The following is an 18663-nucleotide window of genomic DNA, read 5'->3' as shown; positions in this document are numbered from 1 at the left end:
CAGACGTATATTGATTTGATTTTCAATGTTTACTTCCAGTCAATCATCTAGTCAAATTTTCAGTCTATCACGACATACAAATATTTAGGCGATATGATAACAGTAAATACTGATTGATTGATTGAGTACCATTTGATTAGTTTATCCAAGGAGTTATTAATGTCACCTCCCTGGTTTATGGCAACATTATACATGATTTCAATTCGGAAACACAGCATATCACCATATCATCATCAGACATGATATATCGCATAGCTCAGATTAAACAAAATTGCACATCCATATCTAATTATCTTTTATTCTAAAGAAGCTAAACAAAACTATTGAATGAGTACTTAGTCATGAAAATCAAATGTGACCCAACAGATCAAATCTTGTCTACAGCTTCCTTATGACGGATAGTATAACTACATCGAAAACATCTTCACGAGCAGAATACATTACAATAGCAGCAAACAACATATCTGGCATGGTCATGACAATATACAAATCTATCTAGTACAGTACTATCAAAATGAAGGGCAAAAATGGTAAAATAAACATGACCCATAAAAGAATAACGAAACAGAAATATAACGAAAAATATCAACATAATACATGAACATATTTCAACAAATTCGACGAGAACAATAGACAATTATACTAAAATGATAAAATATAACTCTTCGGAGAATATTACAGGAATGTTCGTTGACTTTTCCTTATCAAAAGACAATTTTTTGCAATCATAAATCTTGAATTGGCTCTAGTCCTTAAGATACATAATAATGATACTAAATAATATTCCGCTGTTATATCGCGCTTGAGATGTCTCTGAGCGCTTTGCAGATTATCATTACCCTGGTCATTGGATTCAGTGCTTACCCGCCCGCACACACTGTGTGCACAATCTCCACTCCCTGGGGAGCATTACAGCCAACTGGGACAACAGGAACAGAGTTAGATGTCCAATGCTGTTTGTCCATGACGGAAGAAAAGAGATTCATCACACACTATCGACTGATGAGCTGTCATACGATGTCTTATGATCGGGATGTTCCTGGGGAGAAGTTATAGCTACAAATCTCTGTATGGAGAAAAATAAGTAAATGAAAAATTGTATTTGAATAATAATAATGATAATAATAATAATATTCGGCTTTTATATCAATACATCAACGATGTAGGCGCCTTATTATTGCCCCGGTCATCGGATTCAGGCTTACTCGCAAACAATAGATGCACATTCTCCACTCCCTGGGGAGCATTCCAGCCAGGCGTCATTTTTACAAGCGCACACATGTTTGCTCATCTAGCCACATTAACTTTCGCATCCTGCCGGGTACCCCATTAACACCTGGGTGGAGAGTGGCAAATGTAGATTAACTGCCAAAGGACATTTTGTGCCGCGCGGGATTCGAACCCCGTACCTTGTGATCTGCAGTTGGGTGACTTATCCACTATATATATAGACCACAACACCTAAATCGAAGTCATTTTAAACTAGGATCTTATAGCAGCTTTACAAAATGGTGATTCAAGTTGGTGCATATGGGCATATATGGCAATATATATGCCTTAAAATGGGCCATTCATAATGTGAAAATTATTACTTTTGTAAATGGAGAATTAAATACATATATGTATACAGTATGTTATTCATGTCTTTGGATAACGTCTTCGAAATGTATGAGGTAAAGTTGATGTGCACGCCTTATAAGGCGCTAAGGACATTTGTGAAAATAAGTAACCCTAAGTGCATTGGCCTATACTTTTATCAATGAGCATTACCTCCTTAAGGGATCCTGGTGTAATGAGAAGCTTGTAGAGAGCAAATGCAGGAACACAGACAATAGTAGACATAGTGAGACACCATCCTACACCAATAGACCACTGTGGATAGGGTTCCCCTTGGAATCCTACCATAGGGCGATGCATGAATAGGCCAAACACCACTACGAACTGTGTTGAAGAAAGTAAACAAAGATTGTATAAATGAATGATTCTGAGTCGTGTCAAAAGTCGATACATGAATATTCTAAACACCACTACGAACTGTGTTGAAAAAAGTAAACAAAGATTAGGTCTGAATCATGTTAAAGGTCTATACATGAATAGTCCAAACACCACTACGAACTGAAAAAAAGAACAAGTAAGAAACAAAGATTGTATAAATGAATGAATTTGAATCATGTTAAAGGTCGATACGTGAATAGTCCAAAAACCACTATGACCTATGCTGAAGAAAGAAAAAGCAATATTACAGAAATTCGTTTTAATGAAACAGTGAAGGGATCCAATATGGAGGGTTGAAAAGCACGATTTAATAAATTTGGAATTCAACAAATATCAATGTTCAATTCATTTGTATGAATGCCTAAACTCGATCATGAATAGAATCATAAGACAAGGTTCTCTATGTGTCCTGGTGATCTCACATTTCATAATTAACCGTAACGTGAAGATCAATGAACTTATAGGTCCTAGAAAGACATGACTTAGTTACCAAGTAAAATTCGAAGTTTGACTACAAGTCTTTTGTAGTAAAGTTTTACGAAAGAAACTAGTTTGAAAGAAATATGATTTGAAAGTTGGTGGAGAAACCATACAAGATACAACCCACGACTGAGAGAAATGTATTAACCATCTATAACTATCATCGCAACTGAGATACGCCAGAAATTAAGATATGATTAGAAAAAAATGAAAACAACAAAAAAGGTGTTATGACAATATAACAAAATAAGTGAAAGAAGAAGAGCATTAAATGCAAAAACAATAACTCATGATGAACAAAGGAGTTATGTATGCGACAATTATTATATTATTATTATGATCAAAATGTGCTGCAACGCCGTTCTAAAAGAATTTGCATTAATTTCCCTCATATCGAATTGAAAAACTTATCATCCATGATGACTCTGATTTTATGTCAGTCCTGTTATTCAGTGAAAACCTACAATTCCCTCTTATATAAGGGATCATCAACCCCACACAAGAGAAATAAAAGTGATTCCACCAAAGATGGAAGCTGTACAAAATCTTCCATCTTCCTGAAAATATTTTTTCATTTTCAAGGTATTTTTTTATACTTTCATCTTAGAGTCAGGTAGTAAACAGGAAGAGACAGTTGGATCACAAAGAAACCAACTCAAGGGAAATTGGGACAATTTTTTTTTTATATGACACAGATCTACTGATAGGTACTTACGAGTAGCATGGCTGGACTTAGAATACTCCAGCATAGCTGCCAATAGACGCTAGGCGTTCGGCCTATCATCGTACGAATGTCGCTAGTAAAGTTTTGAAGTCCGTAGAACCATGTGATTGAAATAGCTTCGAGAACGACGACGAGGAGGAGAGTGGTTGAGGCGCCGTAGCTCTCTAATAACTGAAATACATACTGACCGCCCTGCATGGTGATAGAACAATTAAAATTATATTATATATGTGTGTGTGGGGGGGGGGGGGGGGGAGGGGGACGGGGGTGCTGCGATGTGAATGCGGGCGTGGGTGTGTGTGCCTGCATGTGTGTTGCCAGTCTTATTTACATCTCATTACTAACTGAAGTAATTCTGTGGCGCATAAGTCATATTATTTTAAATTTAGGAAAACAGCATTTTAGACCCTCAAACTCCTCCTGTCATCATTGTTACTTTCTAAATGGTTACCTATACCAATGCCATGATCATTCTTTGCCACGCCTACACTTAAACTTTGAAGTATACAATGTTCCTTATGAGACGAACAACATAAACACTTACGTAAGTAACCGTCGTAAGTGAGCCGAGGAAGATAAAACACACAACGCAAGCAACGAAAATTTCCCGATGTTTACCGATCGTCTTCGGATTGCGATCACACCAAGCTGTAATGATCGATTCCAATCCACCGAACTGCAAGGAGAATTAGAAACAAAACAGTCAAATCAAGTTCCAATAAATTGAAAAGTAATGGCTAGCAGTTTTATAGTTTTCTGGTTCAAGAAGTCGTAAGCTAGTGCTGTCATGATAGAGGTTTATATAGACGGTGGTTTTCTGATATTTGTAGTTGTCAGGGGAGTGTATTTGGCGAGTATTTTTTTTTTTTTTTTTTTTGGGGGGGGGGGGGGTGGCAATGTGGGGATGGTAGTTCGGGCAATGTATTCCAGATACAATAGTTTGAGTAATTTCAGTCAAACAGATTATATTTTTCTGTGTGAAAATCCTTTTCTTTAACAAAATAGTGATAAACTTTGCATCCCCTTTATTTTGTGTAGAGCCAAACCTAGCTAATTCCGATGACATTGACATAATGTATTAAATGGCATACTTACAGTGCTATCTAGGCCTAGTGAGATGATCATAACAAAAAAGATGACAGCCCACCAGGTTGAGCCTGGTAACTGACTGATAGCTTCAGGGATAGCGATGTAGATGAGCCCAGGTCCTGTTCATAATCAGAGGGGTAATGTTTAGTCGTGCAGTGGTAATGGAATATCATCAGGTGTTCTAACCAAAAAAGCGACAACTTTAATGCATGTGTCGATCCACAAAGCATAAGAAAAGTATGATCTTTCGTCAAGGAGGATTATGTTTTCAAGCTTCATTACTGGTATTGACAGAACATATACATTAGATGAAATACCTCTACCAAAAGACTCTTATAGAAAATGCAAAGTAGAAATGATCAAAGGATTATAAGGAAGTGAGCTTGTTAGTCGTGAGCATAATTATGTGCAGGCTACGGGTGTGCAAAAGTGAGTTATTGTTATCCGATGTTTTCATCGGTTTTGTTGCTGGTCCGAAACCCCTGACTTCTACATGAAATACAAACATGTTTTTCTGGAAATGCAAGTCAAAAACTAGACACAAGACGAGGTTTGAATTTGATCCAATGCAGAATGTACTAACCATCAGGTGTTACTTCTTCAATATCTCGCCCCTGTTGGACAGACATGAAACCCAGCACAGAAAATATGGCGAAGCCAGCTAAGAAGCTGGTAAAGCAGTTGATACCACTCGTAATCAGCGCATCCCTGTAAATACAGAGAACATCATAGTTCGATCAGTCAAGTTAGTGAGTTTGTCTTGAACAATTCCCATTGTAAGGTTTCAGGTTAATCCAAATTTAATCCGATTTAAGCAGAAGATCATAATAATCATAAGGGAAATAGAAAAGGGCATGTCAAAACATGAAGATAGAGAATATGTATCCCAATTCATCCTAACTAAACAAAACACGTGTACCGCCAAGCATTGACATTACGCTTAATCAATGCAGTAGAACTGCCTCCATCGAGATATAGCAGTGTATAAGGTTTATATGTGATCCTAACCAAGCAAAAGTCATGTTTTTATCATGTTATCCTCCTCCTCATGAAATAAATCGATTTCCCTTATAAGATAAAGTTGTATCACATTCATCAAGCTAACATGAAATACAGGAAATGTATATCAAGACTTACTTGAAACAGTTGTTATGGAGTTTATTATAACTAGAGAAAGCAAGAATAACGCCGAAGCCTGGACCAAGCGAGAAAAACACTTGGACAGCAGCATCAACCCATACCTGAAAGATAAACAGATATAGCGTGAATAATATAACAGTGGGGATAGAATGTAGTAATAATGTCATTCACGATCAAATTGTTTTCAGCTGTCTATATCTTTTTTATTTGCTATTTGATTTCGGACGAAAATTCTGATTTGAAACATGCCATGTCATTTTAAATAGATTGGATAATACAGAACATTTGATAAAAACATAATACCGGATAAAAACAGCAGTGGCTAAATAATACCAGTTTGGTGGAAAAGAAAGAGGAATTAAATGAGAAGAAGAGAGCAAACCAGAATGAGAACGAACCTTGTGATAGCGATAGGTGGAGAGGCGAGAGAGAGAGAGAGAGAGAGGGGGGGGGGGGGGTGGTGAAGGGCATAGGCGCCGGAAGTGGGGGGGGGGGGGGGCAGGGAGGCAGTTGCCCCCCCCCAGTCAAAAAAGTGGGGGGCAAAACGCATTTTTGCCCCCCAAAACGCCCCCCCCCCCTTCCAAAAAAAAAAAAAAAAAAACAGTAAAGGAGTAAACATGGTTTGTATTTTTAATCCAAAAGAACGTAACAATAATAACAACTTGAATTAAATCACATATACAATTCCATTCAGAGAAAAAGGTAAGTTTACGGGAATTAAATTTCATAAACATTGCGCGTGCCACCTATACGGTATTTATCAATGGAGGTCTCTATAATGGCGATACGCACATATGGTGGACATATTGTGCGAGAATGGGAAAGCGTGTCCATTTGTTTGTTATAGGGGTGGGAAGACATGAGCCCCTGAACGCTGGCGTACAGATGGGGGGGGGGGGGGTGTATTTACTTATTCGAAACAAATGATTTACAAATGTTGATGTTGTGACATGATTTTCCGGCATTTTTCTCCTTTTTTTGTAAGTCATACCTTTTTATGCGTTTGTTGGAAAATAAGAAATTCCCAAAATACAGTCAGGCGAAAAGACGCTTATTTGGAAGCCTTTATGTCATGGTCTGCAAAGTGGCTGGGCTCGAGCCCCCCCCCCCCCCCCCTCCTTTTTGAAAAAGTATGTTAAAGAGAAAAAGAAAGAAGGACGGAGACAGAAATAAATGACCTGCCAATGTCACAAATAAGGAATAAAAGAGAAAAATCCCCATCTGACCGTAATTAAATGCTTAAAACCCCAGAGCGTACGGGGGCTCTACCCCCTGGACTCCTACCAAGGGCCCTAAGGCGGGCCCCTGGATGCTCATCTGACCGTAATTAAATACCTAAAACCCCTGAGCTTCCTGGGGGCTCTGCTCCTTGGACCCCACCAAGGGCCCTAATGCGGGCTCCTAGATGATCATCTGACCGTAATTAAAAACCTAAAACCCCTGAGCTTCCGGGGGCTCAGCCCCTGGACCCCACCAAGGGCCCTAAGACGCCTCTGGATGCTCATCTAACCGTAATTAAATACCTAAAACCCCTGAGCTTCCGGGGGCTCAGCCCCTTGACCCCCTGCCGAGGCTCATGCCCTGGACCCCATGCCAATTTACGCTCTACCTGATCGATAATACTCCACTTTGGAAAACGTTCCGCGGGACCTGCATCTAACGTGTAAGACTGGTGGTGATGCAGATTTTTCGTCTGCCCCCCCCTTCCGACCTTTTTTTCTCATTACGTCACTGCCCCTGGAAGGTGAGCCCCCTGGAATGTTTGCCCCCCCCCCCCCCAATCCCAAACTGCTTCCGGCACGCCTGGTGGACGGGTGTACGTACCCCAGCATTTCGTAGAAGATGCCATTTAGGTTTGAGATAGTAGATGATGCCTGATGAAGCGCCCTCTAGTGTCACTCCTCGAATGAGAAGAACGATGAGACAGAAATATGGAAGAGTAGCTGTCACCCAAACCACCTAATAAAATAACATACCAAGAAAGAAAATGTATGATGGAGACAGTTTAAATACCACATCATGTGATCATTGCAATCATTACGTTTTACCAGCTGTAATCATACAACTATTTTGTCTTTATTGTTTCTACTACTGCTATGCTTGTCATTCAATATCCAGGGGGTTAGAGGGTGGTGGATTGGGCTTCAGCCCCAGCTCCCACACCCCCGAGGACTCTGGAAGTTTTATATTTTCTGGAAACGAGTCCCTCATATTAGGGCTACGAGTCGCCCCCAATCCTAATACTTTGGCAGCGAGGTATATAACTTGTACATCTTATCTGACTTCTTATACTATTTGACTATTTCCGCTAACTGATAATTTGTGATTGAAACTCATTTTTGTGGATACGGAAAGACATAATACGTGAAACACATTACCTTTCCTGAAGCCTTGATGCCTTTCCAAATACTGAAGTAAACAATGACAAATAGAAGGAGGAGACAAAGAGCGAGCTCCCACTTTAATCCTCCAAGATCACCGATACCAGTTGAGAGATGAGATCCAATAACTTTACGTCTAAGTGCCATAAACAAAATATATTAAAATGCAATTCAGTTTGCGATAAGTAAAGATAGCAAAGGTATATGATATATTGTGTATGTAAACTTATTTTGATTCTTTGTACGTTTGTAAAATGTGAGCAAAACAAATTTCCAATATTGGACAATAAATTGAAATTGAAATGAAATTGAATTGAAATTGAACGTCAGCGAGGTCTTATTTTTTTAGCAACAACAATAAGTCATTCTTACTAGGTGATACATTTATTAAGACACATAACACTTTCAAACAAAGTTAATAACATTTGTGGACTGACAATAAGAGTAAACTCTTAGGGGAACCTATAATCTACTGTACAAGCTGAGCTTTTTAATAGGTTCCTCACATTTCACCCTGTATAATCTACTATTCAATACAATTAGTTTCGACGTCTTTACAAAGAATTGATTGTATAATGTGATACTTTTAGTATATTTCATATTATGTTCTAATTTCGTCAATTATGTAAATTCTTTTTTGTGAAATGTGAAACAAAATAAACTTGAAAAACTTGAACTCACTCAAAGAACTCAGTGGCAGGGGTCACGCTTGTGTTACTGAAATTCTCTGCAAACGGACTGGCACAAAACTCAGTGTTCCAATCATTATCACAGCTCGTCCATGGGAGTGTTGTAGCGAATGACGCAATGAGGTAATAGACAGACCATGCAGTGATGGTCGAATAGAAGAACCCCACATAGCAGTTAATGATGCAGATTGCATAGCCGATACCTATAGAAATTGAATGGTCGAAATATCCTCAATTACCATCTCAGTCGACTTGTATGATAATCGTAAAATCATCATCGTCATTCCTATAACGAGAATAATTCATCACAACTTCCACTGTAATCACCGTCGTTATCATTATCTTTTCCCCTCGACAATCATCATGAACATCGTTATATTTCTTATTATCATTATGAATATCATCATCGTCGACTTCATCATGATCACTCCTATTGTCACATTCATCGGCATTATTATGGTCAACACTGCTATTCTTTTCGTTTACTATCACAATACCATCCATTATGATCATAATCATTATTGTTAATCATGTTTATTCATCACTATCATCATTATCACCATAATCATCATCATCATCATTATTGATCATTTTCTCTTACCTCCCATGATAGGGCATATTCTCCTCCAGACTGTAATGCATCCTGTTCTTTGGTACTGCCCTAGAGCCATCTCCATGTACAGGAATGGTACTCCACCAAAGATAGCCATCAACGCGTATGGCACTAAGAAAGCACCTGTAACCATGACAACTAAAGTTCATAATGGTCTGCTATAATATTGTCAAACAAGTACAGTTAAAACAATCCTAACTAGAGCTTCCATTTATTAACAAAAATATATATTCATATTCTGCTCTTGACAAAAAAGTCTACCTTCAAACTACCTTCTGATGACTTGCTATAAACGAAAGCTCTTTAAAAGATACATGGGTTTGATAGATGAACGACATTCTTCATTTATAAACTCTATCAGGATAGATTTTTTTCTTCAATCTCTTATACTCCGTGGGATGACAGGTGATGCAGATGCTTGAAACTTATAGATTCATATCTCCTCTTTTCAGACTTTTAGAAGTATGTTTAATTTGTCTCAATCGATTGATAATGGAACGAATCTTCATAATCTATAACCCTCCTGATTGCCATCGTATCAAATCTAAACGAAATACGTGCATTTAAATGCAGATTTACGGCAATTTCTGTGCTTAAGCTAGTGCTTGGAACCATCGTAAATGCGACGTACAGTCATTAATACTTTCATTATTAAGCTGACCAATTGTTACCAATTGTTAAAAGAGTTGGATTCCACGTTATGATATAACGAATATAAGATGCATATTGGACACAAATTACGTGACTAAAAGTGAAAGGCGCCCATGACTCTCTTGGTAACAAATTGGTTCAACCGCATTGTCAAGTAGGCCCTTGGTAGTTCACAGCAATAGATATTCTTTAGCGTTCAGTTTTAATTGGAATTAATTGTACTCATGGGAGTATTACTCTGTATTACGCTCGTGAACCTGATAGGCAGGGCATGAATATTATTATTTATTAATAGATCCAGCCACTACAGACATGCAGCAATTATGTCCAGATTATGTTAAACTCATTATAATGATATAATTGTTTGAATGGATAAAGGGATGGGGGGGGGGGGTGTTTTTAGATTTCCAATGATGTTTGTATAAAACATAAAAACAAAACTGAAACGAAAGAAAAGGGAACAAGTGAAATCAATTATTGAGTGAGGATCTCTCATTTATTTGGATGATTTCAGAGTGTGGCTAAAGATTTGAACAATCCTCCGGTAAAATCACAATTGATCATGACAAAAGTATTAATTCTTGTACGTGTTTATACAAAATTCTCACTAGGTTTGTGAATTCAGAAGCAATTTGTTACTATGTGTCTGACTGCCATTCCCGACTCCAATCAGTGGCAAATTTATAAAGACATATTAATATCGATCGCGGATATTGAGTACTCACTAATATGGCATTTTATATCATATGCAAGAAAGAAAATCAGCAAGTAGCGTTCACACCCGTTTACGTACGCTTAATTTTGTGGCTTTTCAAATATATTTTTTCAATAAAGTTCAAACAAACAAAGATACCACCTCAATTTGATAGGAGGACCTCTTCTGCAGTGCGCAACATGTGCAAATGAAATCGCTCATGCAGGACATTCCATTGCATCTCATATCCCTGAACGTTACTTTATGAAATCCTAATTAATCATGTTTATCATGTGTGATCTATGACAACTAGCATAACAGCGAACGAATAAATTGGAATATGAAAAGAATAGTTATGAACTGTGCTAGCAATATTTCAATTCTTTAAATGATATTAGACTTATCATCACATGGTTTTATCACGATGACTTCGTTTCAATTGAAAACACAATGGTATTACAAAAGTTCCCCTACTTCAGTATTTCCAATGATTATCTTTTAGGGAATAGCAACTAATTGCTGTTTCTGTGAAGCGGTTTATTGCTTCTCCGTTCTTTTATAAATGTTGGGACTGAAAGCAGGTTTCCTTTGAAGAAAGTTTTAACATTGCCACATTATAAAATAATCAGGTATTGTGTTTAAACGCGGTGTACTGTGAAGAGGACTGTCATTAGCTCTCTTTGTCTAATTCATCTAAGAATTTAAGAATGTGATTTCTTCGATTGTCCAAACCTCCACCACCTCCTCTAAATAAAGGGTGTCTTCTTTTCATGGTGCACTTATTTTTCCTGTTTTAACAGATTTATATTAACTGTGTAAGATTTTAATATAAGTTCTTTATATCATAAACCACTGGTTCTATTAAAAATACTCAGGAATATTTCATGCAAAAATTTCGGAGCTATATTATGATCCTGTGGATATGATAAATTATGTACTTTGTGTTCAAATCGTTAGTCGTATATATCACACCGGAGTGTTGGCTCAGTCAGCAGAGCGTCCGCCTCACAACCGGGAGGTCGTGGGATCAATCCCCAGCCGCGTCATACCAAAATGGGAGTTGCTGCTACCTTGTTTTGCGTTCAATTCAACAATAAGGGATAGAGCAACATCGATCTGGCGCTGCTCAGTGGCTGCCGGGCTCACGATCAATTGGGCAAAAAGAATTTTCATTTCGGTTGAATAAAATTTGGAGTGGACTAAAAGATTATTTATTTATTATTTTTGACAGATTCTTTTCCTAAAATATTATTTGTGTTTTTTCACGCTCACATCTTTGGCTGAAATATAGGCCTAACACTATAAATTCTTATTTAGAGTAGAATGCATCATGATAATTTGATGTGGTAGAAAACAATATACAATGAAGCTTATATCATCAAGACTTTGTAAGGTTACTTTTTGATTAAGTGCTCCTATTTGATCGATATTATGACCATTTTCATTATCAAAATGTGGTTTATGTCTTAGTTTGTGGTCGTGGTATTATAAAACGTAATCGATACAAAAACATGTTGTAGATGTAGCAAAATCATAGTTGTAAGCATCAAGGAAATCAACGATTATAATGTAAGAGTGTAAATGAAGAAATCTCAACTTAAAAAAAATTGTGGAGAGAATGTAATGTGTAAAGGATGCAACTTGGCCTGCATCATCTAGAAGTCTCTTTAAAAAGGAAATCTTGCCCTTTGTCTTTTAGTAATCATTCTGTACTTCATCATTTAAGACTAAAATATAAAAATAAAAGAATATCGACCTACCTCCACCATTTTTGTAACAAATATAAGGAAATCTCCAAATGTTTCCGAGGTCGACTGTGAAACCGATGACGGAGAGTAGAAAGTCTGCTTTCTTTCCCCATACTGCTCGTTCTGGTGTCGGTCCATCGATGTCATCTCGTGGTTCATTGGTGTCGTATGTGATTCTATTATCCCCATTCAATCCACGGTACCCATTCTCAGCCCGCTGGGATAAGGCTTCCACATTAACTACTGGTGGTGGAAAACCGAGAACATGTGTCTCTTTTCCTGATTGGGGCCAAGTTTTACCAGGCATGTTGAGTTTGCTTTCACTTTGGTCCAACTGAACAATATTATCTGGGCTCTGTGGTTCAATGAGTGAAGTGAGAGCAGTCTCCATCGTATCCATCGTCGTCTTGATTGTTGACGTGATCGTCTTGGGCTCCGTTGGGAGTGAGATAATTACCCTTGATATCGATGTGTCTCCTTTCTCACTTTTAGATGAAAGAGTGAGAGGTATAACACCTTGCGTGTTGCTAAACATCGACGAATCATCTTTACCATGAGAACAGAACGGTTTAATTGATGGCTCCGCCTCCTCCTTCCTTGTGATGCATACGTCATCAATGGAAATGAATCGAAAGGCTTCATTTTCCATTATTTGGTCACTTCAAAGCTGCCAATCATACAAGATTACGAAGAGGAAGGAAACTTCAGAAATATCGTGCAGTTCACCTACAGCAAAGTAAGAGAAAGTAGGATACGAGATGTAGATGAGTGTCCTAATCAACCTTGGATCATTAAGGGATATAGGGTACACGGGAGACATATTAAACACCTAATCATCCAACCTTCATTCTCTAATGAGCAATTAAGATATTGTGTGGATCTTCATCATTTTGGCACCGATCCCTTCACTAAATGAACGTCTACATTTAAGGAGTCCAAACAACGCATGCAATCAGTTAGCCTACATGATTCAAAGTTTTTCTACCATTTCAAATCTGAAAGTTGTTCGACTTACCTTAGTACTTTATAACTGGACGACTGTTTTAATGGAATCCAAAGCTACTGACACCACTCAATAGTCTTCCTTCCAACCAGCTTTGTTTTTTGTAAATACATAAATACCTACTACATAACAATAATAAACTAGGAGAGAAAGATGGCGCCCTACTAAGTCAAACCGTATTTTTTCTCATCGTGGAAAATTTCTGTAAGATAATTTAAAAATGAGTGGAAAGAAAAGACAGATGGACAAAATGGACGTTTCACCAAGGATTTCCCAATACTTCACCCCTTCTGGCTCAATTTCAGGCAGAACAGAGATGGATATCGATGAAAACTCGGGCATTCAACTTGAAAATCTCACTCAGCAGTCAGTGCTTACTGGAACCAGCGAAGCAGGCCAGGACTCGCAGGAGTCGCACCCCCAAGTTGTCGGGGGAAAGGAGAAGGAAAAAGACGAAGACGAACCGCGGGCAGAGAAGAAGCGAAAGATCAATGGAGATCAAAAGGTGCAGGCAAGTACAACCACTGAAGATTTACTAGCAAAGCTTCTTGACAGAATGGATCAAATGAACTCAAAATTCAATGACATAGTGGCCAGATTAGACTTATCCCTTACTCAGATTGATAACAATAAGAGAGAGATAGAAGAAGTGAAGGAAAAGCAAGAAGGGATTGAGTTTGACATTGGTTCAATCAAAGAGAAATTGCACGCACAAGAAAAGGAGAATGAGAAGTTGCGCGAACGTCTGACAGACCTATCCGCCAGGGGAATGAGAAACACACTTGTGTTCCAAGGCTTTCCAGAGGGTGCTGAGAACAAGAATTGTGAAAATTTGATCCAGTCATTTGCCAAGTCGCATTTGCAGATTGAAGCTGAAGTAATCATCGAAAGGGCACATCGCAGCGGAAGCACCTCATCACCTCGACCAAGGCCGATTATTGCAGCCTTCAATCGGTACTCGACCAAAAGTATGATCCTGGTAAATGCACGTCGCTTCTTGAAGGAGAAACCCTTTGAGCACAATGGAAAGCATCCTATTTACGTGGATGAAATGTTGCCTAAGGAAATTCGTGAACAACGGAAGAAGCTGATTCACATCAAGAAGAAGCTGAAGGAGGAAAATACAAGGAGAGCAGTGTACTTCAAGTATCCTGCTCGCATCTTCTACAAAGAAGGAAAAGACGGGAAGGAGAAAGAATACAAGATGAAATAACTCAAAACGTCAAAGGAAAGAAAATATTATCATTCCACATCGAAATGCTGGAAACATTAAAAAAACAAAAACATGAATAATGTTATAGAGCTGGACTTACCTTGCCTACTTAAAAACAAGAAGAAAAGTGAAAAAGGAATACTTAGATTAGGTTAATGACAAGAACTTAACTCTGAGAGTGAACTTTTATAGGTGAATATGTGGAAAAAGCACTCAAAGGATAAAAGGAAAGACCACGATGTAGAGCGCCACCTTGATCTCCCTAAGGCATACAGAAGAACTAGCCTTTGTTATGATTTGTTTTTTGTGTTGTTTGTTTGTTGAACCTGAATGTTTAATATATGTTAAACCTGATCTTATAATGGTGGTATTTCTAAGTAATTCATATCTCAACTATGGATTTGAAGCTGATGACACATAATGTTAACGGATTGGGGGACTTTAAAGCAAGGAAACGTTATTTTAATTATATGCTTAAACAGAACAAAGATATTATCCTTTTACAGGAAACTCATTCTGTAGAAAAGGAAGAATCATTATGGAGAAATCAAGTTAGATCTGATATTATTTTCAGTCATGGAACTTCTAAGAGCAGAGGAGTATGCATTATATTAAGAAAGACACCCGATTTTAAATTGTTAGACTCCATTAAAGATATAATGGGACGATTTTTATTGGTAAAAGTTGAAATTCAGAAGAAAGTTTATGTGATATGCAACATATATGCACCAAATAATGAGAAGGATCAGGTTGAGTTTTTTAAGAAGGTAGAATTGACCATACAAGATAACGTTGAAAATGAGGAAATTCTAATAATTGGTGGGGACTTTAATTTAATTCAAAACCTTGATCTGGACAGGGCAGGTGGCTCAATGAAAAGCATTTGGAAGCACTCTGTGAATCTTATAGAAAATCTGAAAATATATTTTGGTTTGGTTGATGTTTGGAGAATCAGAAACCCCTGCAAAAAAGGATTTACATGGAGAAGGTATAACCCACTGGTGCAATCTAGATTGGATTTTTGGTTAATCCATGAATCCTTACAGAATACAATTAGTGAAAATGATATCATACCGTGTGTTTTGTCTGATCATGATCATGTTAGTTTGCACATGAAAATTAAGACAAAAAATTCTGGTCCGTCCTACTGGAAATTTAACAATAGTCTATTGAATGATGTTGAGTATGTTAATGCTTTAGCTAATAAATACTCAGAATGGATTGGTGAGTTTACAGATAGTTATGATAAAGGAGGGCTATGGGATTGGTTAAAGTTTAAAATTAGAGAATTTACTGTACCATTTTCTAAGAAGAAGAAATGTGAAAGGGAAGAGAAAAGAAAGGCTCTTGAAAAAGAATTGAAAAAATTAGATGACAGGATGGCAGCAGAAGATATAGATGAAGAATTAATGAAAAAGAAAAGGGAAATAGAACAGGAGTTGTTTAAAATATATGACTATTTTGCAGATGGGGCAATCTTGAGGTCAAGGTGTACATGGTATGAGAAAGGGGAAAAGAGTACTAAATATTTTTTGTCATTGGAAAAAGGTCAAGCAGCAAATTCCAATATTGATGTTTTGATTTCAGATGTAGGACGTATTGATAAACAGTCTGAAATACAGGATTTCATTAAGATATCATATAAAACTTTGTTTGAGAACAAAGATAAGGTGGAAGATGAGGTGAGCAAAGATTACATAAGTCAGAGTAACATCAAGCAACTCACAGACGAAGAAAGAAATTCATGTGAAGGAAATATCACTTGCTCTGAAGCTAGGGCAGAATTGTTGAAAATGGCTAGAAATAAAACACCTGGGAACGATGGGTTAACTGTGGAGTTTTATGAGATGTTTTGGCCTTTGATATCAAAAGAAGTTATTGATTCTTTCAATTTTGCATATGAAAATAGTGTAATGTCTGTGTCACAAAGACAAGGTACAATTAAACTCATCCCTAAGCCTGAAAGAGATAAACACACACTGAGCAATTGGCGTCCCATAACTCTTTTAAATGTAGATGTTAAAATACTTTCTAAATGCTTGGCAAAGAGAGTTGCTAAGGTGATAGGAAAGTTAGTAGATAGTCAACAAACTGCCTTTATTAAAGGCAGATACATAGGGGAAGGAATAAGATTAATATCAGACCTCTTACAATATACTAAGGAGGAGAATTTGAGAGGTATTATGCTAGCCCTTGATCTATCAAAAGCATTTGATTCAATAAGCCACAGGTACATGCTAAATTGTTTAGAAGCGTTCAATTTTGGACCATCTTTCATACAATGGGTTAGAACATTGCACACTAATATAAGTAGTTGTGTATTGGTGAATGGATTTACCACTGGATATTTTCCAGTGTCTAGAGGAGTCAGACAAGGTGATCCTCTGGCTCCTTTACTGTTTATACTGAGCTTGGAAGTTGTTCTTACAAGACTTAATAATAATGATAATATTCAGGCTTTTGAATTTAGTGGAAAACAAATCAAGTATACAGCATATGCTGATGACATAACTTGCTTTTGTAGGAATATACAATCAATGAAGATGGTTTTCAAAGTTTTTGAAGAATTCTCAATAATATCAGGTCTTTATTTGAATAAAACAAAAACGGAAGGTATATGGGTTGGGAAAGATAGGCACAATGGAGAAAAAACAAATGATATACATTGGGCAGACAAAAGCATAAGAATTTTAGGCATTCATTTCTCATATGATCAGGAAGTAGTCAGGAAACTGAACTTTGATAAGAGACTGGATGAAATAAAATGTACTTTCTTAAGATGGAAGAATCGGGGGTTAACTTTAATAGGAAAAATTCAACTGTTGAAAACATTTGTTATGTCTAAGATTATGTATATTGTTTCCAATATTGAAATACCCGATGATTTTGTTAAGGAGGTTGAAAAGTTGATGTTTCACTTTATATGGAAAGGTCCAGATAAGATATCACGGGCAACAATGATTGCAGATTATACTGAAGGTGGTCTTAAATTCCCGAAACTAAAATGCATGATAGAGACACAGCTGGTTAAGTGGATTCAGAGATATTATACAGAATCAGATCATCGTTGGAAGTTGTTCTTTGACCACTATAGTAAACGATTTGGTGGAAAATTGATTTTTATGAGTAATTATTCTATGAACCAGTTGAATTCTCTTGGAATTCCCATATTTTATCATAACTTGTTGTTAGCATGGTCCAAGACAAAGGAGTATAATCAATTTGTTGATGATCAAGGAGCCCAAGCAAGTGTACTTAGTCAAATTGTTTGGAACAATCAATATGTTCTTATTGATAATAAATCAGTTTACTGTAAGGCCTTTCATGAGGCAGGTCTATGTTATGTATATCAACTTTTTGATCTACATGGAAACATTGTTCAATTTAATCTTTGGAAAGCAAGAGGAGTACCAGGTAAATACTACATGATATATTTGGCAATAGTATCGCTAGTCAGGAAGAAATGGGGAAGTTCATTTAATCAATTATTGATAAAAATGTTCTTGGAGAAAATAGATTTTGAACATGATCAGTCTGACCTTTTGACAGTAGAAATTCAAAAACTAAAAACTAGAAATATCTATGTTGATTTAGTTAGTAAATTGACATGTAGACCTGTCTGTGAACCCCTATTTTCCACTAAATATGGGATAGAAGAGGAGGAATGGCCACAAATGTATCTACTCCCATTTAAATGCACAATAGAAGTTAAGATGAGAGTCTTCCAGTTTAAAATTTTGCATAATATTCTATACACCAATGAGAGACTATTTAAAATGAAGCAAGTTCAGACAGAACTTTGCACATTGTGCGAGACCTCTGTTGAAACTCCTTTACACCTTTTTTATGAGTGTAAGGTTGCTGAAGATTTAAGACGAGCTTTTGTTGATAAAATTGGTCTAAAGCTATCTGTCAGATATGAGGATCTATCTAGGAAAAGAATGATGTTTGGATTCATAAAGGATTGGAAGGGACCACATAAAATATTATTAAATCACTTAATTATCTTATTGAAGAGATACATTTATATTCAGAAATGCAGGAATTTAGTAGTAAGTTTCATAGGTTTTGAAACGTTCATTTGCAAAATCAGACATATAGAATTGGTAATTGCTAAACAAAAGCACAAAGAAAACATGCACTATAGAAAATGGTCCCCTATTGAGAATTTATTCTAATTATCCATAATTATATTATTTGATAATGATATAGTTCAAACCACCCGAGACTGATTTTTTAGTTT

General features: G+C 36.9%; 1 protein-coding gene across 1 annotated transcript; it reads right to left on the bottom strand.

Moving 5' to 3' along the window:
• Window positions 1-6: 6 nt before the first annotated feature.
• LOC115930059 (sodium-dependent serotonin transporter-like) lies at window positions 7-12780 on the bottom strand. Its single transcript, XM_031000541.1, has 12 exons — window positions 12217-12780; window positions 9100-9234; window positions 8491-8701; window positions 7807-7945; window positions 7253-7387; window positions 5426-5529; window positions 4872-4996; window positions 4295-4407; window positions 3744-3875; window positions 3191-3391; window positions 1771-1941; window positions 7-1066 (listed from the first exon to the last, which is right to left on the bottom strand). Exons 1-12 carry the CDS (start codon window positions 12737-12739, stop codon window positions 986-988), a joined length of 2070 nt encoding a protein of 689 aa, XP_030856401.1. The 5' UTR covers window positions 12740-12780; the 3' UTR covers window positions 7-985.
• Window positions 12781-18663: the final 5883 nt, after the last annotated feature.

The sequence above is a fragment of the Strongylocentrotus purpuratus genome, unplaced genomic scaffold (genome assembly GCF_000002235.5).
Source record: "Strongylocentrotus purpuratus isolate Spur 01 unplaced genomic scaffold, Spur_5.0 spur5_contig_862, whole genome shotgun sequence".
NCBI classification, from domain to species: Eukaryota; Metazoa; Echinodermata; class Echinoidea; order Camarodonta; family Strongylocentrotidae; genus Strongylocentrotus; species Strongylocentrotus purpuratus.
Note: the sequence above shows the minus strand (reverse complement) of the source record. Positions and strands in the feature narration are given on the sequence as shown.

Bases quoted from the DNA above. Each gene is read 5' to 3' on its own strand.
- LOC115930059 (XM_031000541.1), bottom strand. From the start codon at position 12,739: ATGTTTAGCAACACGCAAGGTGTTATACCTCTCACTCTTTCATCTAAA. The intron at 5,530-7,252 runs GTACGTACACCC...TTTATCTTTCAG, and splicing joins ATCTTCTACGAAATGCTGGG to GTATGGGTTGATGCTGCTGT. The intron at 3,876-4,294 runs GTAAGTATGCCA...TTCTCCTTGCAG, and splicing joins CACTAGGCCTAGATAGCACT to TTCGGTGGATTGGAATCGAT.